The sequence below is a fragment of the Terrapene carolina genome, unplaced genomic scaffold (genome assembly GCF_002925995.2).
Source record: "Terrapene carolina triunguis isolate 2854851 unplaced genomic scaffold, T_m_triunguis-2.0 Scaffold231, whole genome shotgun sequence".
In the NCBI taxonomy this organism is placed as follows: Eukaryota; Metazoa; Chordata; order Testudines; family Emydidae; genus Terrapene; species Terrapene triunguis.
In genome coordinates this window covers 17,436,999-17,461,522 of record NW_020664582.1, presented here as the reverse complement: position 1 = coordinate 17,461,522, position 24,524 = coordinate 17,436,999, and the positions used below count along the sequence as shown (strand labels likewise).

Here is a 24,524-nt window from a genome sequence, read left to right as displayed (position 1 = left end):
GCCAGATCCCTTTCCACAGTACTCCTTCCTAGGCAGTCATTTCCCATTTTGTATGTGTGCAACTGATTGTTCCTTCTTGAGTACTTTGTATTTGTCCTTATTGAATTTCATCCTCTTTACTTCAGACCATTTCTCCAGTTTGTCCAGATCACTTTGAATTATAATCCTATCCTCCAAAGCACTTGCAACCCCTCCCAGGTTGGTATCGTCCGCAAACCTTATAAGTGTTGTGACAAAGTTCCTCCTCTACCTTGGTGGACCCTGCGCTTATTGGCGGATTTGCTTGCTTCACAGATTCACCCTGTGGGTCAGGAAACAGTCCAGAGACCTTCCCCTCTGGTAGAAGCTACAGTCCAGGTCAATTCCTCCTGTGTTTGATCAGGAGTTGGGAGGTCTGGGGGGAACCCAGGCCCGCCCTCTACTCTGGGTTCCAGCCCAGGGCCCTGTGGACTGCAGCTGTTTAGAGTGCCTCCTGGTACAGTTGCACGACACCTACAACTCCCTGGGCTACTTCCCCATGGCCTCCTCCCAACACCTTCTTTGTCCTCACCACCGGACCTTCCTCCTGATGTCTGATAACGCTTGTACTTCTCAGTCCTCCCGCAGTACGCCTACTCACTCTCAGCTTCTTGCACTCCTCTTGCTCCCAGTTCCTCACACACACACTTCCTCTCCTCTGGCTCCCCCTGGCTTGACTGGAGTGAGCCCTTTTATAGCATCAGAGGGGCCTTAATTAGAGTCAGGTGCTTAACTGCCTCACCTGACTCTTAGCAGGTTAATTGGAGTCAGGTGGTCTATTGGCCTGGAGCAGCCCCTGCTCTGGTCACTCAGGGAACAGAAAACTACTTATCCAGTGGCCAGTATATCTCCCTTCTGCTACTCTGCTGTTCCCAACTGGTCTGGGTCTATCACAGTGTACTCTGTATGCCATTATCTAAGTCATTGATGAAGATATTGAACAGAACCGGACCCAGAACTGATCCCTGCAGGACCCCGCTCATTATGCCTTCCAGCATGACTGTGAACCACTGATAACTACTCTCTGGGAACGGTTTTCCAACCAGTTTTGCACCCACCTTATAGTAGCTCCATCTAGGCTGCATTTCCCTAGTTTGTTTATGAGAAGGTCATGCGAGACAGTATCAAAAGCTTTACTAAAGTCAAGATATACCATATCTACTGCTTCCCCCCATCCACAAGGCTTTTTACCCTGTCAAAGAAAGCTATCAGGTTGGTTTGACACAATTTGTTCTTGACAAATCCATACTGACTGTTACTTATCACCTTATTATCTTTTAGCTATTTGCAAATTGATTGCTGAATTATTTGTTCCATTATGTTTCCGGGTACAGAAGTTAAGCTGACTGATCTATAATTCCCCGGGTTGTCCTTATTTCCCTTTTTATAGATTGGCACTATATTTGCCTTTTCCCAGTCCTCTGGAATCTCTCCCGTCTTCCATGACTTTTCAAAGATAATCACTAATGGCTCAGATATCTCCTCAGTCAGCCTGAGTATTCTAGGATTCATTTAATCAGGCCCTGGTGACCTGAAGATATCTAACTTGTTTAAGGCCTTGTCTACACTACAGGGGAAATTCGATCTAAGCTACGCAATTTGAGTTACGTGAATAGCATAATTCAAATCGACATCGCTAAGATCTACTTACTAAGATCCACACTACGCGATGTCGATGGGAGAGCAATCTGCAGTCAATTTAGTGGATGTTCACTGACCGACCTGTCAGTCCATCCTGGCCCAAGCAGACAGACGGAACAGCAGTGGTGAAAAGTATATTAGATTTGTCCTAAATTCCTTTGTAAGCTCAGCAGGTATTGGGGGGCAAGGGCAAAGTTAAACACATGGGGGCCAGATCTGTGGAGTGCTGATGGGAGTTGGGAGTGCTCAGTGCATAGCTCCGCATGTGATTCTTACCCTGATGCTGCCCCTGCTTGTTCCCACCGTCTCTTTGCTTGAAAGGCTAGGTGATCTCATTCCCATGTCAGTGCCTGCCCTGTTCTTGCACAACGGCGCTAGGAGCACGTGGGAGGGTTTGGGTGTGTTCTCTAGGCTGTCTAAGCCAGGACTGGGCAAGGCTCTTCCATGCAGAGCCTCTGTATCTCTCAGTCCAGCTGTGCTTGACAGCATAATGCATGGTCGTGTTCCAGCTCTGTCTGTGTTACACCGGCTCCTATCTCCTGGTTATAAGGAATTATGGGTAAAGAGAGTCTTGGTCTGAGCTGCTACAGGAACTTGAGCCCAAGTGACAGAGCCTGGGGAAATGGATCTTATTAACAATAATACTTAAATGTGCTGATTGTACCTTCCATCCAAGGCTCTCAAAGGCCCTTAATGCATTAGGCCTCACCTCCCCCATGCAAGGCAGGGACATGTGATTGCTCCCCCATGTGTCACAGGGGGATAAAGGGGAAGTGATTTGCCTGAGATCAAACAGCAGAGCTGGGAATAGATCCGGGATCTCCTCCCTCTGTGCTTTGACCACTAGACAGCACTTCCCCACACTCACTCCCACTTCAGATTCTTTCCCTGTTAAAAGAAAAAAGTGGCTTATTTTCCCACCTCCAAGTTGCCACACTTGCTTTAATTAAAATGTTCTACCAGGAAATTCCAGTTGAGCTGTCATCTTGTTTCCATGGGAGTCCTCGGGGCAAGCCAGCGAGAAGCAACGATGCTCAGTCATATGGTTACAGAACAAACAGAGCAGGATGCTAAATACAATTGCACACAGATAACAGGAATCTGAGGGTTGATGAAGCAGTTGCTCTTGCTTTCCTCCACTAAAGGGGCTTTGAAAACTCCACTCTGTTGCTGCAACACTTGAAATAGGAAGGCCTCAGTAGTCACAGTTCGTTTATATCAGAGCAATGGAGCATTTGGTGCTGTGTTCCTGCAGGGCCCTTTCGCCCAGGCCAGCAAGGGGCGACCAAGTTAATTAACATCCTGCAATAGCGGCGTTGGACAAAACGGGCAGGGAGATAGGTGCGCTGAGAGGACAGGAGAGCACAGGTTTTCTCCACAGAGTTTAGTGCACCAAGGGCTGTGGAGCTAGAGCAGGGCTGAGTTGGAGTCTAGGGTCTGTCTTGCAGCATTGTGTTCTTGAGGCTCAGCGATGTCCCTTTGACAGGGACAGTCTTGTCTCCACACTGAGATGTTCGTGACTTGCTGTCGGGATTGTCCGAGACTGGAACTGCTCAGTCCAAGGTCTTGTCTGCACCGCGGGGATTCAGTGTCACTGCTCCAGTGCAAACTCCTAGCACAGACCTGAAAAGCAGCAATTTCCACCAAGGAGCTCATCTCTGCTCCAAACAGCGTTCGCTCAACTGGGGCAGTGCCTGGAGCAGGCGTCCGGGCAGGCTCGGTTTCCGCTCGAAAAGGCAAACCCTCCTACTGCAGGCACAGTGCTGCTGGTAAAACCGTGTCTGGGTTACTGGCTCAGTGATGCTGATATAACTGCATTGACGCTAGGGCTTGTGCCAGTATAGACGTGTACAAAAAACCCTACTGCTGTACAGTAACTCCTCACTTAACGTCGTCCCGGTTTTTGTTGTTACATTGCTGATCAATTAGGGAACATGCTCGTTTAAAGTTGCGCAATGCTCCCGTATAACGTTGTTTGGCAGCCGCCTGCTTTGTCCACCCCTTGCAGAAAGAGCAGCCCACTGGAGCTAGCTGGTGGGGGCTTGGAACCAGGGTGGACCGGCAGCCCCCCCCCATCAGCTCCCCTAAGTTCCCTGTGCAGCAGCCGCCCAGCAGGCTATCAATTGCCAGGCAGTTCAGCTGTCCCTTCCCCACTGCCGTGTGCTGCTCCTGCCCTCTGCCTTGGAGCTGCTCCCCGGAGCCTCCTGCTTGCTGTGCAGGGGGGGAGAAGAGGGGTGCTAATGTCAGGGTGTCAACCTCCCCCCACTCCTGTACCCCATCTCCACAGAGCAGGGGGGATACGACAAGGCTCAGGACGGAGGGAGCTTGCAGGAAGCAGCTGCTGTCTCAACTTGCTGATCTACTTAAAAAGGCAGTGTACTTAGAGTGGGGTCAGTGTACTTAAAGGGGCAATGCGCGTCTCTCCCTCTCTCATGCACACCGTGTGTGTGTCTCTGTCTGCCTTGCTGTGTCCATTCGTGCTGCCTTGTAGAGTGTGAGGCTACATTAACAACTATGTGTTAACCCTTGAGACTCAGCCGAATGCTAGTTCATCATTTAGCAGTAAGGCAGCCCCTGGGAAATATCCCTCCCTCTTCCACCCTCTGACTTCCACCTCAACCAAGCTTCACAATCATCATTGCTCTGTACAGTAGTAAATTGTTTGTTTAAAACTTATATTGTGTGTGTGTGTGTATAGGTATATATAATAGTCTTTTGTCTGGCAAAAAAAAATTCCCTGGAACCTAACCCCCCTCTTTACATTAATTCTTATGGGGAAATTGGATTTGCTTAACACTGTTTTGCTTGAAGTAGCATTTTTTCAGGAACAGAACTACAGCGTTAAGCGAGGAGTTACTGTATTGGCAAAGGTTTCTAGTGTAGACTTGGGCTTAGTCACAGCATGTAAGGGCAGGAGCCCATCCCCTTCCTGAGCCAGGGACGACCCAGAGGCCAGAGCTGGAGCTGCAGGGGGTTGAGTGGGAGGCTCTCTTACAGTGGTGAGTGGTGATTAATGAGCCTGGAATGCTCCAGCAGGGCCAGGGAGAACTCGGGGGTGGAACAGTAGGGTTACCATATTTAAAAATTAAATAAAGAGGACACTCCATGGGACCCTGCCCCTTCCCTGCCCAGCCCTAACTCCGCCCCTTCCCCAAAGTCCCCGCCCCAATTCCGCCCCCTCCCCTGAGCGCCCCGCATTCCCCCTCCTCCCTCCCAGCCAAGCAAAACAGCTGCTCGAGCGCTACCGGCTTTACGGTTTGCCGGGCAGCCCCCAGACCCTGCGCCCCCAGCCGGGCGCTTCCCCTCCCGGGCTCCTTCTGCGCTGGGGAAGTGCCTGGCCGGGGGCGCAGGGTCTGGAGGTCTGGGGGCTGCCCAGCAAACCGTGAAGCCGGTAGCGCTCGGGCAGCTCCGCTCTTCAGCTACACAGAGCTGAGGTGTCTGGGGGGAGCAGCAGCAGCCGCCGCCATGGGGGAATCCGCCTGCAGCTCGCAGCCTGCCGGAGCTGCTCTAAGGTAAGCAGGGGACTAGTATTTTCCCGGACATGTTTGGCTTTTTGGCAGTTCCCCCCCGGACGGGGATTTGAGGACCAAAAAGCCGGACATGTCCGGGAAAATCTGGACGTATGGTAACCCTAGGAACGGTTAACCCTGTTACTTAAAAACTGGGCTCCGTGTTCGAAAAACAAAGCAAGTGTTTAAACAAACGCTCTCTGACGCCCTGCACCAGCACAGTCTCCCCAGCTCTGCTGCAGCCTCTTACTCCAAGGAGTTTACAGTTTCAGAAATACAATAGCCAGCCCCTGCCTGCTGCTTTACAAACATTGATTTTTTTCCTCATCACATCCACCTTACAGAAGGGGAAACTGAGGCACAGAGGCCAAGTGACTTGCTCTTGGTCATAGAGCGAGGTGGCGGTTGAGCACTGTTCTCAATGCACTAGCCCGGAGTGCCTGTAGGTAGTTTGGTGTGAAGGGTGTGACAGGGTGGATTAGTGCAATGCTGGGAGAGAAACCTGGGGGTGCTAGCTTAGTCACCTCCCATCTCCCTGCTCCTAAGCATTCAGAGGGTTCTGTTTGTACAGCCCCTGTTGCACAACTGGGGCTCCTAGGTGCTACTGCAGTAGAAATAATCAATGATCATGAACTGTGATGTGCCAAAGCACAGTAGCCAGCGGGCAAAGAGCCCCCTTCTGTTTGGCAACACAACTTGTGGTGTTGGACAGATAAAACAATCAACCTGGCTCTGCCTTTGCTAACCTCAGTGTTACATACTCAGCAGATTCACTCCAAGGGCATGGACAGGCGCCTTTGACAGGACCTAGCGGTCTGGTCTGGGATAGATGCTCCTATGTGGCGTCACCAGTGGGCCCAAGCTGGTCTGTGAAAGCAAATGCACTTTGCCCCTGGGATGTGACAAAGTGAAACCGGGGCCATTTAGCTGGGAAACGGCTAGTGAAATAAACCGCTTTTGCCATCTGTCCTGCTCCTGATGGTGCAGGAGCCGCATGCAGGTGAGATGCTGGTTCCCTTATGCCACAGAGAAAAGGCTCTTCACCAAACCAGGCGGTGTAGCAAAGATGGCAGTAGTGGGAGAGGTGCCTTTACTGGTTCGAGGCCGGAGCAGAGATGCTGCGTAACAGCAGGATGATCCCAGTGGCTGGGGATGGTGTTGACATGTCCAGCAATGAATCCATATCATTGAACAGTGGCAGAGCTAATTATCTACTAATTGATTATTAAACCTCCCTACCTGTGTAAAAGGAACCAATCTATTGCCAGGTTGTTTAACCACAATATATCACTCTTAAATAACCAGCTGGTATTTACATTACAGTAACTCTTGTTACTTCTAGGCAGAGACATCAAGTAGTTTCAATATTTGCTGTGGGTTAATTGAGCAGTTTTAGGTGAGTAAATTTACTTTAATACTTCCCTGTGTAATAATAGCAAACCTCAAAAAGAGAAGGGGATTTGATCGGAGCCTGTTAAAGGAGTTTTCAGAGCTTAGGACACCCCTGGCCCCTTCCTGCTTCTAGTTCTCAGAAGAAACCTCAATCCAAAATCAGTTTTCCTACAGTTATTTCCCCCCCTCCGTTGTGCATGGGGACTGGTTGGTTATTGTGGGGTTGTGCGCATATTGGGTTGTTAGTGTAGAGTAGTTCCTGGGCAACGGGCTGCTGACAACTGTTTTGAAAGAAATAGAGCACGTGTATCCTGATCTCAGGCTTGTCCTTACCTTGAAGCATGTGCTTATCTGCATTGAAGTCACTTAACCACGTCCTCAAGTGCTTTGGCCCAGACCTTCAAAGGGCTTTGATTTCAGTGGGAGTTAGGTGCCTAAATACCTGTGAGGCTCTGGGCCTTTGTCCAATGAGGACCTTAGCGATTTGTTTTTTGGGGGAAATACGGCTCTAAAGGGCCAAGGCTTCCTTGAAAATGTGGGGGGCGAGGGAGGGAGAGTAAGTCCAGGTTAGGACCGCAGCTGTCCTTGCTGAGGTCCATTGAAATATCTGTCGAGTCTGTTAGTTAAGACTGAACCTAGGTGATCAGTGAAAAACGGTTTTCACTGAACATTTCCTGACTTCGCTTTGGCCCCATTCCCACCCTAAGGCTGCACAGCAGGCTATCCAGGGCCATGCAGGTGCGCAGCCACAGGGGCCTGGGCTAGAGAGGAGCGAGGTAGGGGGCATGCAGGGCCGCAGCGGGGAGAGGCGCCTCTCCCGGCCCCAGAGCTGCCATGGTGTAAGAGGGCTGGGGAGAGTCCTCTCACCCCAGGGCAGCCTGAATCTCTCATCCCTGGCCGCACCCCCAGTCAGAGCCCTCACCGCCCCACGCACCCCAACCCTCTGCCCCAGCCCTGAGCCCCCTCCCACACTCCGAGCCCCTCGGCCCCACCCCCACCACACAGCACCTCCATATTGGTGCACGTAACAACATTCATTCCGCACATGGATGTAAAAAAGTAGAGGGAACATTGTAATCCCCGTTTGTGTCTGCTTCTCGCCAGCATCTGAGTGACGCAACTTCCTCGCACAAATGCTCCTGGATGGCACGTGTTAGTTTGTGCTGCTCCTGCAATCGGGGAACAGAACCGGGATCTTTCAGCCCAAACACAACAAGGCAACGCAGCCCGATCACAGTGTTCTTGGCAGTCAGTCCATAGAGAGGCAGGAGGTGGTGGGATGAGTCTGAGACATTGCAATGTGCTCCTGCAACACCCACCAGCAGAATGAAGAGTTCGCTCCAGGGGGCAGAGGGTTCACCGCCAGCCGCTGCCTCTGCTGTCACCACCACCAGCTCTCTCCTGAGCCTACGCAGCCTGCAGCTGTTGGCATTGTTCTGTTCTGCCTCATGCAGTCAGTACATTTTCCATTCTCTTCCATGCACGGGCAAGAGGGCTCTGGTTAAATCTGGTTTTGTCTCTGCTGGTTAAGAATGAGCAGCACTCAAATAAACAAGCCATGGTTGCAACTGCTCAGAAAGATACGTGGCTGCTTAATTCACTTTACAAACCTTTGGCAGGAGCCGTATCTCCATGGAAGTGTCCGGGGGCAGCAGCCAATGGAAGAAGACTCATCTGGGGTGTTTTCAGGGAGTGACAGCACTTAACATCACATGTCCAGAAGCAGCGTGTCCGTCAGTGGCCTCATGACTCACTGGGTTTCAAGACCCTTTGGTTGATGGGCCATGTCTGCTTTTCATTACGCAGCCTAATTTGTTTGGAGAGAGACAAGCAGGTCTTGGGGAGTGCTGTGCTGCACACCACCCCTGACTCCCATGTTCTCCACCTGTACAAGCCCCATTCTCCTCTGTTATTACAGTAACCTCACAACACCCATGGGAGCTGGGTCGGAGGAGCAAACTGAGGCTAAGTGACTTGCTCAGGGTCACACAGTTGAGTAAGCAGCAGAATCAAGAACAGAACCAAGGAGCCTGCTGCCCAGTGTCCTGACTACTGTACGCTCTCCCCTCGGAAGGGTGTTGAGATCCCCCCCATAGAGCTGTTCCAGGTTGGAGAACAGGCAGTTACACCGTGGGCTCAATCTCTTTTAATCAACCGTTAGTGATGGTGGGATTTTCCAGGCTGCTGATCCAAACAAACACTGAAAGTGCCCAGCTCTCAGAACCACAGCTGGGGTCTCCCAGCAGGGCCCCAGCACGCCAGCATTCCGAGTTAGTGGATACTTTTGGAAATGTTGGACATAAACTCGCTGGCCCTGTGTTTATCCCACCTGTGAAACAGGGGCAGTAATTCCCCAGCCATCTGGGGCACTGGGAAGTTAGCGGGAGAATGGAGCCCAGATAGCTTCATGCAGCAGAAGACATGGGTATAACACATGGCTTGTAGTACGCATCCCTTCTCTTCAATCGCTAGCCTAGTGCAGCACGTTAAAGCCCAGAAACACCTGCGTGATGCTGCTGTTTCCTGTGGTCTGTATTTGACCTGTACGCGCCGGACAAATCTGGCTGAACCGGGACCGTGTGTGTGTCTGTCTTCCGAGAAGACACCGAGCTTGCTCCAGTGCAGTTCACACGCAGCATGTACAGCTGCAGTTCTGTGGGAACCCGGCCCCCTCCTTCCCCAGCCAGCAGAAAATGAGAACGTTTCTCTTCCGAAAGGCAGGGAGAGGAGTCCAGAGTAAACAAGAGCAAAGCGAACAGAGAGAGGCATGTCAAGCCGGGGGGGGGCTACATTATGAATGCAGCCTGATTGGCTGTACACAGGACTCTTCCTGGCCCCTCAGATTCCTTCTTGCCTCAGGCTTCCCTCTCTCCCCCAAGACCTCCAGAAAGCAGGCTTGCCGTAGCCCTGAGCTGAGCTTGGGGTCTGTTCTAATTGTACCCAGAGCAGTTGGCCTTGCGCTGGTTTGCTGTCTGGGTTTTCATGGGATCTGGCTGTCAGGTTTTCTTTCTTTTCAAGTTCCCAAGCTAGTTTTCTAGCTTGGGACAGACGCAGTTCCCTTGTGGGGCAGCGGAAACGAGGCTGTGTAAAGTGCTTTCCTCCCTTGTGCCCCGGGAGGAACCGGGACTCCGGTATGGGATTAATGGGGTTCCAGAGCACAGTGATAGCAAGACAGGATTCCCTACCTAGTTTGAGAATCCTGCTTTAGGGCCCCTGGGGCTTCAGCTTGGGCCAGGGCTCTGAGCAGCTCCGTAGCCATCAGAGCTTTGTGAATGCTGATTGGTAAAACGTAGGCACCTAGGGGGTTAGACGGCAACTGAGCAGGTGGAAGTAGAGGCCTAAATACCTTCGTGGAGCTGGGCCCTAGCAGCCTAAGAGTATGTCTAGAGGTGTGAGTACAGCCCATGCAGGTAGACCTGAGCTAGTGTGAATACCATAGCAGTGAAGCCACGGCAGTATAGGCTGCAGCATAGTTTATAGAAACCTGCCTGAACCCTGGGCACTTACTTGAGTGGCTAACCCGCACTCAAGACCATGCTGTCATGGCTTCGCTGTTCCTGGGAACTGCTAGCTAGAGAAAAGCTAGTGTGGATGTGTCTACACGAGCTGCAGTCACACCTCCGACTGCAGTGTAGACATACCCATCTCACTGAAAGTCAGTGGGACTTAGGCACTTTGGAGCCTAAGTCACTTTTGAAAAGGGGACTTAGCTGTCAAAATCACTTAGGCCTTGCAATGGCTTTTAAAAACTTGGGCCTTGGACTATACTCTACAGACAGGCCTCTCTGCGGTGCTTGTATTTATAGATGTACGGCCACGCTCCCTGTGAGGCTGGGAGCGGACATGACCCCTGTTCTGACAGGTGGGGAAGCTGAGGCAATTACACAAATCCACGTTTGTAAAACCTGCCACTCGAGCCATCAACAGGCACTTCCAATTCCTGGTGCTGTACAGCCCTTCCGGGTGGGCTGGTTATCCAGCCGCAGAAATGCTGTGTGGGCTGCAGCTTGGCGCACACAATCCAATGAGCCCATTGTTTGGGGTTTGCCGTTTCCATAGTTTCCACACATTTCTACTCCCCGTTAATTTGGCAGCTGGGCACTAGGGCGGGATGTCACATGACTGGAATGCTGCTCCATCGGACGAATCCTGTATAATGGAGTTAAAAGCTGTGGGTGCCACTGCAGCTGCCGGTTGTCTTGGGTCCATTCCATCCCCCGGGACACCCCAGTGCGTTCGAGGGACAGGCTGAGGTGGGGCCGAGGTGATGAGACACAAGGTAACACAGTTAATCCCAGAGCCCTGCTGAGGCCCCCGTCAGGGGCTGCCACTGAGACCTCACAGGAACGTGATCAGATGTTGGAGGTGAGAATTAAATCGGCTCTTCTCACCCCTGCTCTATGTATCAACTAGCGACTTGATTTTGGTACCTGGCAATTTTGATCATGAGGGCCAGACCAGACTGAAAAGACGCTGTTAGTTACAGCAGGATCGTTTCATTAGCTTAACAAGTGGCACCATTAATCTCTACAAGCTCAATGTAATCAAGTCCTGGTTATGTCTGTACAGGCCAAAAAGCAATGAAGGCGAGAAAGATGAAGATGGGCACCTAGTAGGAATTTTCAGTGCTGGGTGGGGCTGGACAGCTCACGCTGCTGCTGTTGTTTAAGCTAGCTTGGGTATGTCTACATGTGACGCAGTCACACCTCTGACTGCAGCAGAAATGTACCCTTAGGCCTGTAACCTGCAGGAATTTATATAGTGACTGTGTACTTACAAAGCACCAGCACACAAACTGGATCAGACTGTGGAACTGTCCTGTCTCCAATAGCGGGCTTCACCTGAAGGCAATAATCCACTCCTCCTCGGCGTGTACCGTGTAAGGTGGGGGGATGGATGTGGTCGGGTGGGAGGTGAAGAGGCCTTACATGCAGTCTGATCTTCATTTCCCTAAGCCTACCCTTCTCTCAGGCGCAGAGGGGCTGGCATGCTTAGGACTGAGCTAACTAGTTGCTCAGTGGGAATGGAGTCTGACTGGGGCTGCCCACTGGGACTGCTGAAGTCACTTTCTAGCGTTCGTTCGCAGCCACACTAACTCTCCTGATTTTCAGGACTCAGTTGATCTTGGAAAAGGAGAGGCCAGGGGACGTGTGAAACTGTCACCATATGTCTGGGAACATTGGAAGCTCTTAGCTGGGACTATCCCATGTGTTACCCCAAAGAGGTGGGATTATCCCCTAGTAATGTAGGCCAAGAATATAGGCCTAGAAATTGTGGGTACCCACCTAGCGACACCTGAAAGGGGTTGATTTTTCAGAGGGTGGGTGCTCAGCACGTGTTGACAATCAGGCCCCTGCAAAGGTACCCCAAATCACTAGACCTTTTCAAAACCGTTTCGGCTTTGATCTACAGAGGTGATCAGTTGTGGGGTTTTGCTGGGCAGGAGCGGTGGGGCTGCTGCAGCCTTGTCTGGGGTTACCTTGCAATTGAAGCTTTCAGAGCTGTGACTGCTCATTTATTTCATGGATTGATTTGCTTTTTGTTCTTGGTGTGTAGATACAAGAGCCTGGTGACCGGGAAACGGGCAAGATGGCTCATCGCTGTGCTCTGGGTCCTGTCCTTTGGGATTGGACTGACCCCACTGATGGGCTGGAACAGAGCCCCTGATGGGCAGGAAAACAGTCGCTGCCAGAATTCTACTAATAGCTCGGCGAACCAGCAGGGCTGCTTAATAAAATGTCTCTTTGAGAATGTGGTCACCATGAGCTATATGGTCTATTTCAACTTCTTCGGCTGTGTGCTCCTCCCACTCTTCATCATGTTGGCCATCTACATCAAGATCTTCATGGTGGCCTGCAAGCAGCTGCGGAAGATGGAGTTGACGGGTAACTCCAGGACTACCCTCCAGAAGGAGGTCAATGCGGCCAAGTCTCTGGCCATCATCGTGGGGCTCTTTGCCTTCTGCTGGCTGCCCCTGCACATCCTGAACTGCATCACCTACTTCCACCAGGACTTTGCCCACAACAAGCCCGATTGGGTGATGTACATGGCCATCATCCTGTCCCATGCCAACTCGGTCATCAACCCCATTATCTACGCCTACAAAATCAGGGACTTCCGCTGCACCTTCCGCAAGATCCTCACCAAGTACATCCTCTGCAGGCTGGAGGACGTCCCCAAGGGCTCCAATGGCAACATCCGGCACCTGACTGTCAGCAACCTCAACTCTGCTCCTGTATTTATCTGACCATGCCTATCATCCTGCAGCCTGACCCTGACCAACCCAACCCTCCCCACTCCTTGTGCCTATGTGGACAGTGGACCAGGATCCTGATGAGTCCCACTATATAATGTACAGCTGTATTTTTTTAATCTTTTTATTTTAACATAGTGCCTCGTAGGGGAAAACATGTCTGGGGAGGCAGTGCCCTGCTTACCCTGTCTCCTGACCTTCGAGTTATGGGGGGCTGGTGATTGCATTTCCTCCTAGGTCAAAGGTTGGAAGCCCTACGTCCTGGGGTAGGTGTCCCCAGCCATGCTGCTCAATCAGTTCCTGGCCTTTGGGCTTTTATTTATTTATTTTTATTTTTGGCTCACTCAGAAGGTTTTTTTGTTGTTGGTTCATTTTCTATGTACTTGATGCCACTTTGGTAAAGACCCTATTTTTTCCATCAATTGTTTGATGCAGCTAGTATTCTCCCATGGGAAATAATCTTATGTAGTCCAGTTGCTGGTGTAAAACTGAAGCCATGACCCAGAGTCAGAGGGGATGGGTTGGTGTTAATGAGGAAACAAGGCAGTTAAATGGAGATCCGGCCTCGTTCCTAAAAGGATGCCCTGCTCGAAGTCTGATAGTTGAGAGGAGATCTTGTGCTCACCCCCTTTCATAGGACTGACTATGCTCCATGGAGCCTGGTAGCCCATCTCTAGCAGTGAACACCTGCTGCTCTACCAACAAGCCAAACGCTGCTGGTATTCACAGTGAGGCTGCTTCAGTGGCCACTGACGTCAATGAAAAGATGCCACTGATTCATGGGCTTTGGGTCAGATCCGTCCTGTTACCTCTGAAGTCAAGGGCAAAGCTCATGCTGCCTTCAAGAGGGCAGGATCCAAGTGTGTGCTGCTCTGTGCCCTCAAGAGCTGCAGCTCCTGTTGGCCTTGCACCTAACTCCTGTTCTGATGACTGTCAGCCCCAGGGCCATGCTGCATTCCCAGTGCACTGTGGGGTGAGCTCAGGATGTTGAGAAGTCTTTCTCCTAGCTTTGGGGGGTTATGTCTGGTTATCTGAAGGTCCTGGAGGGGATTTAATTGGCCTGTGAAGTTAGAATGCTGTCTTGCAAGCAATGGACCCATGGCACAGCCCAGCCCTTTGGAACAGGTGCTAACGAGAGAGCAAGGTTTGGTTCTTGGGGAGGTTAGACTGGGTCGAACATTGCTACAACCACAGCCCTGGCTCAGGGGCTAATTTGCACCGTCTTGGCCACTGACTGTTCTATATTTCCACTGAAGGGCAGAGATGCCTTAATGTGCACTGCGGGTTACTAACTCTCGGCAAGCCTAGCTTTTGGGGGTTTTAAATGACTAAGCCCTATTTAATATATGAACTGGGTACACACAATGACACACAGGTGGGGAGAATAATGCAGCCTTTGCATCATTATTCGCTCCAAAGGGGTTGACTGTGTTGAAGCTGTCATTCAGGATGCAAGGAGCAGCTGTGTGTACCTGGTATGCCCTTTTGTTCTAAGGGGGCTCAGAATTCCAGTAAAACTAGCCCTCTCCTTGCCCCACACGCCTACGGCTGCGAGGCTGTACGACACAGACAGGGAGGGCAGAAATGGCAAAAGGGCCTGATTTCCTACCAGCCTCCAGACTGGCCATTAAAAATGATACCCAGTAACAGTGCTAATGGAAAGAAGAGACTGGCTTGTTACAGGGCAAAACAACGCCTAGGTCTGCAAACTACAGGCTTAGGCTGCAACCCTCTTCTATACTGGAACCTTAGGAGAAGGTTCTTAAAGTGCCAATGAAGTGGCAAATTTAATCTCTAAGCCACTTGGCATGTGATCACCAGGGAGCTGTAGTTCATGCCTGTGTATTTAATATGGTCGCCGCTGGGCAGCTCTCACAGGCACAGCCCATGCTCAGAGAAAGGGATGGGGATGCAGGTTCTCAGAGCTGCCCCTCTGGGGCCAGGTTGTGGGAAGGAGGAGTCTGTGGGGAAAGAAGTGCCATTAACCTGAGTGAGAGCGATGGAAGCCAAAGCCCGCTCCTGCCATTCTTCGCAAGGCAGTCGCTGTGAAGAGGGCAGGTATGGGATGGCTAGAGCGGTCTGTCATTGGTAAATGTAACATGAATAACGCTATAGCCAGCTTTCCATTTCTTTTAGTTGATTTTGCACTGCACTAAACGGAATTAAGAACAAATTCTCTATTTCTTACACTAAGCCTCGGACCTGATGGGGTCAATGAGGGAGGTTGCTGTGGATCAGCAGGTGTGAGACTGGGTGTTTGTGGGAACAAGGGCCTCTAACCATCCATTGCGCTAGGAGGCAAGGAGATGGGTTAGCTGCCCTGTGGCTACAAAGGGCCAGATCCAAACCTGATTGAATCCAAACTGTGATTTCGATGGTATTGCACCTGCTGCCGTCAACTTATATCAGGTCCCAACTTTGGCTCCAGTCAGCCTGTTAATCCTTCAGCTAGTATCAAAAGGGTTAAAATTATGGCCCTGTGTCTTTCTCCTTCTCTTTGCAGCTCATCTCTGGTGCAACTTCCTTGCTCCCAGTCCGTCCCACAGATGTGACCACTTCCTGCCTTCTCAGCAGGACTCATCTCATTTCAATCTCTCTATTGTCCCTGGCCGCCTCGCTCCTGTTAATCATGGAAGGGACCAGCCAGGGTCTCACCCGTGGGTCGGGGAGGGTTGCAACCCACATATGTCATTGCAACAAAAACCGAGTGCTGGCCTCCTTCTCCTTAAAACAAATCGCAGTCTAGAGTGCATGAAAGAGAGCATAATGCACAGTACTAAAGCAGGGGCCCAGCAGTTAGTTAATGACTGATCAAGGAATAGCTGTAGGTGACGGTTTACACTGCAGGCCAGGATCCACTACAGAGCCCTTCTGATATACCTGTGAGGAGCCAGAGGGACTGCCATGTGCTGTTGTCACCATTTCCCTAGCTGGGATGTGCCACTGGCTTCTTTTAATTTATTAACCACGTTGTTTGAAAGGAAAAAAAATGAGCGCTGAAGATTTCTAAAAATGTGAATCCAAGTAAAATGGCAGAGGAACTCTGCACCGCCCGTGTCTGGAGTTCTTCACATGTCACTTAACCCACGTGTTCCTGATGTACATAGGCTGGATGGTATTTGCCACTTGTTACTTGGGCTTTGTAGTTACAGTAACTTTGTTATTTACACACAGAACGAATACTTAAATTTACCACTGAAAACAACCTAACCTTGCGCCGTGTCGTTTCTTTGGGCATGCCCTTCCGGTAGCGATGTTAGATGAGAACAGGCCGCGTTTGCAAATGAGACAGAGCCAGGTGGCCGGAGTGCGGGGGGCAACAGACACAACACTCAATGTGGAGTTGGGCTCTGGGATGCGTCACTCAGGGCCTAGATGAAGAAACATTGTTTAATTTTGACCAAAATTGGCAGAAAGCTTCTAAATACAATTGATACGTAACTGTGTACTCAAAATAGGGCTGGCTGGGAAATACTTAGCCCCGGGGGAGATACTTTATGCATTTTCCTGTACTCTGCTGCTGTCAGTTAAGGCAAAAGTCTGTAGCCACATAACAGGATGAGCTTGTTTGCACCATGTAATACATCAAAACAGTTATTCATTTCACAATGGACTTTTAGATGCCTAGAAAATCATCAGCACAATGCTGGGATCCCCAAAGCCTGAGTTAGGTGCTTAGGCTCGCTCTGCGCAGGCGGGAGGGAGCTGGGCAGCTAAGAATGGGACCCTCCCTAGGCAGGGAGCGGCCTGAGTTAGCCGCTGGGGTGGGGGTGCTGAGCCTGGCTGTTTATGCAGCTTGGTGCCTATCGCAGTGTGTGACCCACAGCAGGAACCTGCTCCTGGACTCGGTCCGGTGAGTTCGGTGCTAAACCGTTGCCTGTGAGATTAAGTATCTGCCTAATGCCCCACAAACCAGCAGTGGCGAAGGGGACAGAGGCCTCTGCTGTAGCTGGGTGGTTTGGATACTCAGCCATTTGGGGGAGGGGGGTCTGGTTTCATTCCCCGGTGGGCCTGAGGAGAAGGGATTTGATAGGCTTCTGCGGGCTCTCAAGTGCATTTGCTCAGCGTGGCGCGAAGGGATGCGCTGGTGTGGGGTGCTCTTGCCGAAGCTGCTCCACTTTAATTAAATAATTGGGTCACAGCAACTCTCAGGCCCATTGTGTAGCTCAGTGGTTCGGGTTCTCACTCAGGAGGTGGGAGAATTGGGCTCAATTCCCCCTTATCCTGATCCTTGGAGGATGGGGCCCAGCCAGGAGTCAGAATCACACCCTAGTCCAGTGGCTGGAGACTCGCCTAATACCCTCCGCACTGTACCACACAAGGCTGCTTTTTGGGCACTTATGCTTTAGGCCAATTGATATTTAATTAAGGTGGACAGGCTTCCAGAGGAACAACAGAGGGAGGCTCACATGAGACAGGTTCTGAGGGGCAGTAGAAATGTTTCAACAGTCTGCAAATTTCTGTGACTATTTTTGTCAGTTAATATTGCCCAAAGGGGCATTGCATTAGATTTCAAATAGCTCATAGTTGTATGTAGGGGCTACATTAGAGTATTCACATGCTATATTCATACAAGACCTTCTACTAAAAGTCCTTACAGTTATATAAGTTGTGTACAGTGTATTGTCATTATATTCAGGGACACTGTCACAGTTGTATCATATGTGCTTGTTTAGCTTAATGTCTCCAGCTGAGCAGATATATTTTTGATGTTATGTTTTATAATTAAGGGGCAGGAGTTATCTACATAACTTCATAAAAATAGCAGACAGAAAAACATTTCTCAAATGAGTCCATTCTACAAATGACAACAATTACATGGTACAAACATGCTCATACTGTCATATGACTATAGATTTCTGCTGTAACTGAAGGCAAAAAAGTATAGGACAACGCATAAAATATACACACCGGGGGTTAAATATTTCCCAAACTTTCCAACACAGGACTATTTGGAGTACACACTTGCATTATCAGTTGTATTTAGCAGCTTTCTGACAATTTTGGTAAAATTAGACTGATTCTACGAGTTACAGCCCTTTCTGTGATTTTATGCCCCATAACATTTAAACATGATACAATAAACCTCCCATGAGGGTTGCATCTACATCCCCCCAGGAATGACCGCTGGGTATGTGCCTAACGTGGTACCAATGACATTTTTCTACCTGCTGGGTTACCCTTAGTACCCTGGAGGGGTTCAGGCTGCTACACTAATAAAAGGCCCGCCCCAAAAGATGTGTTGGGGCAAAGAAGCTACTATAAGAGATCAACCCTGCACTAGGGAAGCATTAGGAAGGGCCAAGAAATCACCAAAAAAACTGCGCTTCTGTATTCATAACCCCACTGTCCCAAACCCTTGAGGCCCAGAAATAGTTAATGCTCCTGCAGGAACCACAGCAGCAGGTGAGATGAAGGGCATGGAAGTCACAAAGTCTCAGCCTAATGTTATGAGGCTTCATATTATTCATTTATTACAACACAACTAAGTAATACAACGGTGCAGGTCTGCTAAATAATTTCCAGCCTAAATTCAGCTTGGGAGGAAAACTATCTGCCTTGATCCCTTGGCTTAGGGATGTTAGTCAATGTACCTCAGAGGAGCCAGGGAGGCGTTGCAGGAGAGAGGGTGTTAGCACACGGTCCCAGGTCCTTCCTCCTCTTCTTCTGCCAGTAAGATGCTTGCCAGCTGCTGGTCAGAGACAGATAGCTCTTGGCATGCGCCTGTGGCCTGGCTGAGGTACATGGCAAGGATGTGCTTACACTGCAAGATACAGACGTGAGGAAATTAGCAATAAAGGTGACCCATGAATGGATGGGTTTAAAGAAGGGCTTCCTCCCGACCCCAACGTGTTCCAATCCCAGCAAAGAGAACCCGGGCACAAGCTAGAGAGCAGGTAAAGAATTCTACCCCAGGCAGTAGCCGGGCCCAAATCAACTGTGTAGTCAAGGCAATGTTCACCCCGAGGTTTTGGTACAGCCAGCCTGGGGCTCCTACCTGCATCAGGTCTCCTGGGTGTCTTGTGTGCAGTGTGCCCCTGCTCCCCACACAGCTGGCTGAAGATACCACAGGGCCCAACTCACACTGTGTCCTCCAGTGAATCAACGATAGGAAAGACCCAGGCTCACTAATGTCTGGCCCTACTGCCCCACGCCTGCCATAGCCAGGATCATCCCTGGTCTTAGCTCCTGCAGGCCCTTGCCCAAGTCTTTTCAACTCAAAGCCACATGGTTCCCATATAAACACACCATGGGCCTGGCCCCTCTATTCGGAGGGCAGGAAATGGAGACAACAGGCTTCCTGCTGACTATATCAGCTCACCGATGTGAGATGCCCTCTGCTCTCAGGATATTACCCAGAGGACTGAAGGGTCTTTCTTCCCTGTGGGGAAGTGAATTATGAAGCACTGCTGTGCCCTGCACCCTTATCATCACCTCAGCCCCCACACTGACTGTTCCCCTCTCCTGTAGGCAAGTGTACTGAACTTCAGTGCAGATGAGGCTCCCCTTTGGGATCCAGTAGAGACTCTGTTATAACAAAAAGAACAGGAGTACTTGTAGCACCTTAGAGACTAACAAATGTATTTGGGCATAAGCTTTCGTGGGCTAAAACCCACTTCTTCGGATGCATGGAGTGGGAAATACAGCAGAAAGATTACTTACACACACACACACACACACACACACACACAATTGGGGGCCACCATCTTTTCATGTTCTCTGTGTATATATATCTTCCTACTGTATTTTCCACTGCATGCATCTGAAGAAGTGGGCTGTAGCGCACAAAAGCTTATGCTCAAATAAATTTGTTAGTCTCTAAGGTGCCACAAGTTCTCCTGTTCTTTTTGCTGATACAGACTAACACGGCTGCTACTCTGAAACCTGTTACAACAAAGGCAGCCTGAGGATGAGTTCAGGAGCCACTGATCTTTACTGTCATAAATAGTAACACTTCATTGCAAACCAACACTATCCCATGAGCCCGGCTGCTCACACATGACTCCCCATTGTCGGCTCAGGGCATGGTGGCCACAGACTGCTCCAACGTTTCAACACTTGCGCGTTTCCTCCCTTGCACAACCCAGGTACATGAAATCCAGCTCAGGGAAGTGTGTCAGCGGCACAGACTCCCCCCCGCCTTGTTCAAGGCAGGCAGCTTACCACCAGGCTGTCGTTCTTCCGCAGCACGGAGAAAGCAAATGCAGGGCACGTGCAGAAGTGGCAGGAGGCGTAGCAGGTGTACAGTTTGCCTGAACTCCCGAGGACCTGGAATAGACAGATTCACAGAGTGGGCCTCAGAAACGGGGGGCTCTGCCTGCCATTTCACTCCTGACTCCCTGCTACTCGCCACATCTAACTTACTCCCCCAGCTGCCAGGCAAACTGCCAGTGGACGGGGAGCTTGGAGCGGCACATCCTGAACGGGGCCCCCTGGAATCCAGCACGTCGTGCCTGCGCTTTCCTTCTGGAACCTCACGCGACGGCAGGAGCCAGATTCCCCCGGACACTCTCTGGCCTATTCTATGCAGGGGCTGCTGGTTCAGCTCCTTCAGTGCTACCACAGGGCGACATTCGGGCAGACACAGCGCCCGCATTAGGGTGACATGTACACGCCGTCTCTCCCCCAGGGAGAGCTGAACCCGGGGTGGGAGTGTTTTAAAGGAAGAGAGGCCAGTGTCAAGCCCGCCTGCACAGCAGATAACAGCACTGTGAGGTATTTGATACTTCAGGGGGCAAAGGAGCCAGGAGAAGTGGGCCAACCTGGCTGCTGATTGTCTTGAAAACTCTGTCCGACAAATGCCAGAGACAAGGGGCTGGCTGTGCTCCGTCCCCACTGCCCCAACTAACTTCCAAGCATGCCCCAAAGCACAGATTTGTCACAATACCCTGCCTACTTATCCACAAACACTCGCTGACTTACAACCTGTGCACTGGGGACGGGGGCTGCCGACTGGGCAGCGATGGGCCTGCAGCGCTCCTCTGCACCAGCTGAGATTCTACTGCCCATGGACGAAGAGAACTCTGCTGCTGCTGAGCACATGGCCCCTCTCACACCAAACCGGAGCTAGGCTCCAACCTCTCAGCGGATGGAGAGGAGTGTAAAACCCCTCAAGGCTACCCCAGATCTTCAGACCATCCAGCAAGTTCCCAGGGGCTAGAAGGGGCGGACAAACCTCTTGTATCTTATGCCAGACAAAGGGAGTTTGTGAGCCCCGGGCCCCAAAGGACAGGGGGTGGAAATAAACCAGAAGGGAGCCCTTGCCGGGGACTCTTCTCCTAGCCAGCTGCAATGGCTGGAAGCCACGAGGGGGTCTGGCTGTTTGGCTGCCACAAGCAGCTGCAGTTGTTGGATTTCAGTTTTCTTGAATAAACAAAGTTCAGGTCTCCAGAGAAAGGGCCTCGCTGTTCCGTCTCTGTGCTGGGACCGTTTCAGGGGAAAGTCTCTGCGTCCCTTTCCCATGTGCCGCCCCTTCACTGGGGTGGGGGAGACACCACTAGTGGGGCTTACGCCCCACTCGGCAGAGTAGGGACATGTTTTCAGTGCAGGGAAGCAGACAGGCAAGATGCGCTCTTGGCCGCTGCTGGGACTGACGTGAACAGCCTGAAAAAGCCATCCCAGAACCTCCTACTTTTAACTTCTGGCAGGCAGGAAAACGGCTTGTAGGAGTTAATCCCATCAGGTGCTCTCCCCTGAGCCTCCTGCTCCTCTGCTGCACAGGGCGGGGAGAGATTACGCTCTCAGTTACACCAGTGTCAATCTGGCTACAATAGCGGTGCCCCAGTTTCCGAGATCTGAATCCAGTCCAGCCTGCGTGTGCAGCTCACATTATGCCCAAGCAGGATTTGTCAGCCCTGCAGATGCAGGCAGGGGACTTGGCCTGGCCTTAATGCCAGGGAAGTTCAATAGCTGGTCCCCCCTGGTATCCTGTGTCTGGCCCAGCTTTTCCTGGGTAATCCAAAGAAAGGGGGAATCCCCCTCCCTTAGATTTACCCGGAGCCAACTGCACAAGGTTGTTTAGAGGGCCTGGGTGGGCGGGAATCTCTCACCGAGCTCCTGGGTGGGCAGACTAGACTATTCGTGTCGTCCATGCTTCACAGACATCACAACCAATCGCACCTGTCTCCATCCTGATCTCCTTTAAATCCGCCCAGTTACTGGGCACGGGCCTGACCCCCAGCACAACTCCACTGACGTCGAAGGTCTTGTCTACCCGTCGGAGGGTTAGAGTGATCCATGCTGCGGGGGGAATGTGAAAGGCTGGAGTTATGCTGGTGTAATCCCCACGGGAATGCTCCTCTTCCAGCACCGGCTTATGTTGCTTTTGAGGGGTTTAAGCAAAACCATAAACCCCCACTCTTGTCCTGGACTAAGCATGTCCACATGGGTTTTATATGGGACTTGGAAAGCTTTGCTGTGTAGACGAGCCCTAAGGAAGGGGCCCTGACTGGCTCCAACGACCCCACAAATACTCTTTGCTCTAGTCCCACAGAGCAGCAAGCTTTGGTTTGGCTGGGTCCCAGTCACGCACACGAGACAGCGTCCCCTGGCTTAACAGTGAGCAAGCAGCAGAGACTGTCCGAATCCTGCGCACTGACATCCATCTTCAGGAAACCACACTCCTTCTAGCCTCCTCCTAACACCCACACTATCCCACCTCCAAATCCAGTGCTCCGCTTGCCATCCCGAAAGCAGCTCTCCTAGGAACGTCTCTGCACCGCAGCTCCACTTTCCCTGCCAGCCACGTGCCGACCGACTGACTGTCCCAGGGGCCAGCTCAATATTTTACTTGGGAGTACTCATCTCTCTCCCCATCCCCAATCTGGTTTTTAGATTGCTTCCCAGCTGGTCTGGGCCTGGAGGGGAGCAGAAATGGTAGCTGGGGTGTGTTTACACTATGGAGGAGATTGGGCTTTGATCAGAGACTGGTTATTCACCTTGCCTGCCCTGGGCTCCCCTTCACTCCACACTGTTTGTTTCACTTGCAATAGGCTTGTTATTCTCTGTCCCGTTTGATTGTTTGCTTGCAAGATTAAGTATTTCGATGGCGACTTTCCCTCAGCCGAGTTCAGAAGCTGCCAGCGTTGCTCTGGTTGAGCATTTCCCCCGTGGCGTTGGCTGTCCCTCCCAGAAAGAACAGGCCTTTCACAACTCTCTGATTCAGGTGGAATCTGAAATCCATGGGCCACGCAGCACTGAAATGCGGCGGCCAGACCTAGAGATTGCCCTGCTTCCCTCCGCCTGAGACGCTGCGCTGTCTTCTCCCATCATTCTCTCCAGTCTTGGGGAAACAAGGGCTGCTTTGCAAACTCCCAGGGGCTTGTCCATCCCCTCCTGCAAGAACTCAGAGGGATCAAACCCAACCAAAACGCAGCTTCCGAGAGGAAACCACCCTGGGGTTCCTGTGACATACGTTGAGCCAATGGAGTGAATAAGGCTGGGAGCTGGATCCTGACCTCAGAGACAGGAGCACATACCCCACTTGCATGGCCGGTGAGCGGGAAGAGGTGGAAGTCACCAGACATGCAGCCAGGCTCTGCTGTGGGTCCCACGTCGGAAAAGGCTCCTGAGCACAAAGAACCAAGGCAGCCAGGAGCTAGTTTTTAAACTTCCAAACCTTCCTCTCTTACTGTGTATGTCGGTGGCATGGATAAGACGAGGTCCAGGGGAAACCAGCACAGGAGGCAGAGATAGTGCAGTGCTGGAAAACTGGCTGCACAGGCATCTGGGGAAGTGTCAGGTGAGTAGTGTTCCACTCCAGCAAATGCCAGGTTCCTCCATCATCTACCATCTCCCTGCAACCAGCATCTGATTAACCAGCACCATATGGCTAAGCCCAGGAGCTGAGCAGACATTTCCACATGAGCATTTTAATCTGTTTACAGACAGCGGGGCAGGCTGCCACAGAGTTCTAGGAAATTAAAATGAAAATATATTTAAACAAATAATCTAATAAAGATGCAGGATGTGAACGATCAACACTAAATAAACAGATCAGGCCAGGCCAACAGCTGAAGGGAGCAAGGGGAAGATAGGCAGGAGGGATGGAACAGGCTTCAGATGCCTAGTCTGAGCTTGACCCTGAGGAGAAAAATATTTGCCATCTCACCCCATTCCCGCTGGCTGGCTTCACTTCCATGGCCTGTTGAGTACCCGTCACTGGTCACGTGGGGTGTGGCTAACCGGTGCCCAGACTTCGCTACATTAAGGGCCGCATTGACAATTGCCAGGATCCCAAAGCTTCCATCTACATTTGCATATTTTTTAAACCCCTCAAATAACGGCTTGTAGCTCTGCCGCTGGCTGGTGCTTATGTCTCCGCTGACCAATGACGAGACACTGCTTGTTGAGGTCACCAGCGGGTCTGAAGCATCCCCACTCCGGAGCTCCAGGGAGCTGGGTTTAGCCCACAGGCTGCAGTTCAGGTGAGCACTAGGACAGCCCTTCAGATGAAGGCTAAAGGGTCCAAATTGAAGTTGTAACATGAGGCCTGGAGCTGCTAGCCATGCGATCCCTGCACTGCCGTACTGAGCAGGAGGGGCAAAGGGCTGCTTTCACTTGAATGGGGAAATTAAGCTGAGGCCAGTTTCTGGCCCACCTCGGCAGCTAGAAGGAAAAGTGATCTACACTGCAGGGAGCCGTATCAGGAGTGTGTCCGGGAGGCAGGGCCGGCTCCGGCTTTTTGGCCGCCCCAAGCAAAAAACAAACAA

At 51.3% G+C, this 24,524-nt stretch overlaps 2 protein-coding genes across 3 annotated transcripts in view; one reads left to right on the top strand and one right to left on the bottom strand.

The window, feature by feature from the left end:
- Positions 1 to 12,898, top strand: part of ADORA2B (adenosine A2b receptor) — a 20,965-nt gene extending 8,067 nt beyond the window's left edge. The window contains exon 2 of the mRNA XM_024218512.2: positions 12,117 to 12,898. Coding sequence (XP_024074280.1) covers positions 12,117 to 12,807 — 691 coding nt within the window. The 3' untranslated portion in view covers positions 12,808 to 12,898. The remainder of the gene's footprint in view (positions 1 to 12,116) is intronic.
- A 3,201-nt stretch (positions 12,899 to 16,099) lies between these two features.
- The window catches only part of ZSWIM7 (zinc finger SWIM-type containing 7), an 18,998-nt gene continuing 10,573 nt past the window's right edge, over positions 16,100 to 24,524 (bottom strand). Inside the window, exons 4-6 of one of the 2 annotated variants that reach the window (XM_029912497.1) lie at positions 19,978 to 20,082; positions 18,408 to 18,577; positions 16,100 to 16,184 (exon numbers count right to left, since the gene is read on the bottom strand). In XM_029912497.1, coding sequence (XP_029768357.1) covers positions 18,446 to 18,577; positions 19,978 to 20,082 — 237 coding nt within the window. In that variant the 3' untranslated portion in view covers positions 16,100 to 16,184; positions 18,408 to 18,445. Of the gene's footprint in view, positions 16,185 to 18,261; positions 18,578 to 19,977; positions 20,083 to 24,524 lie in introns of those variants that run through there. The other variant, XM_029912496.1, reaches the window with a different exon arrangement.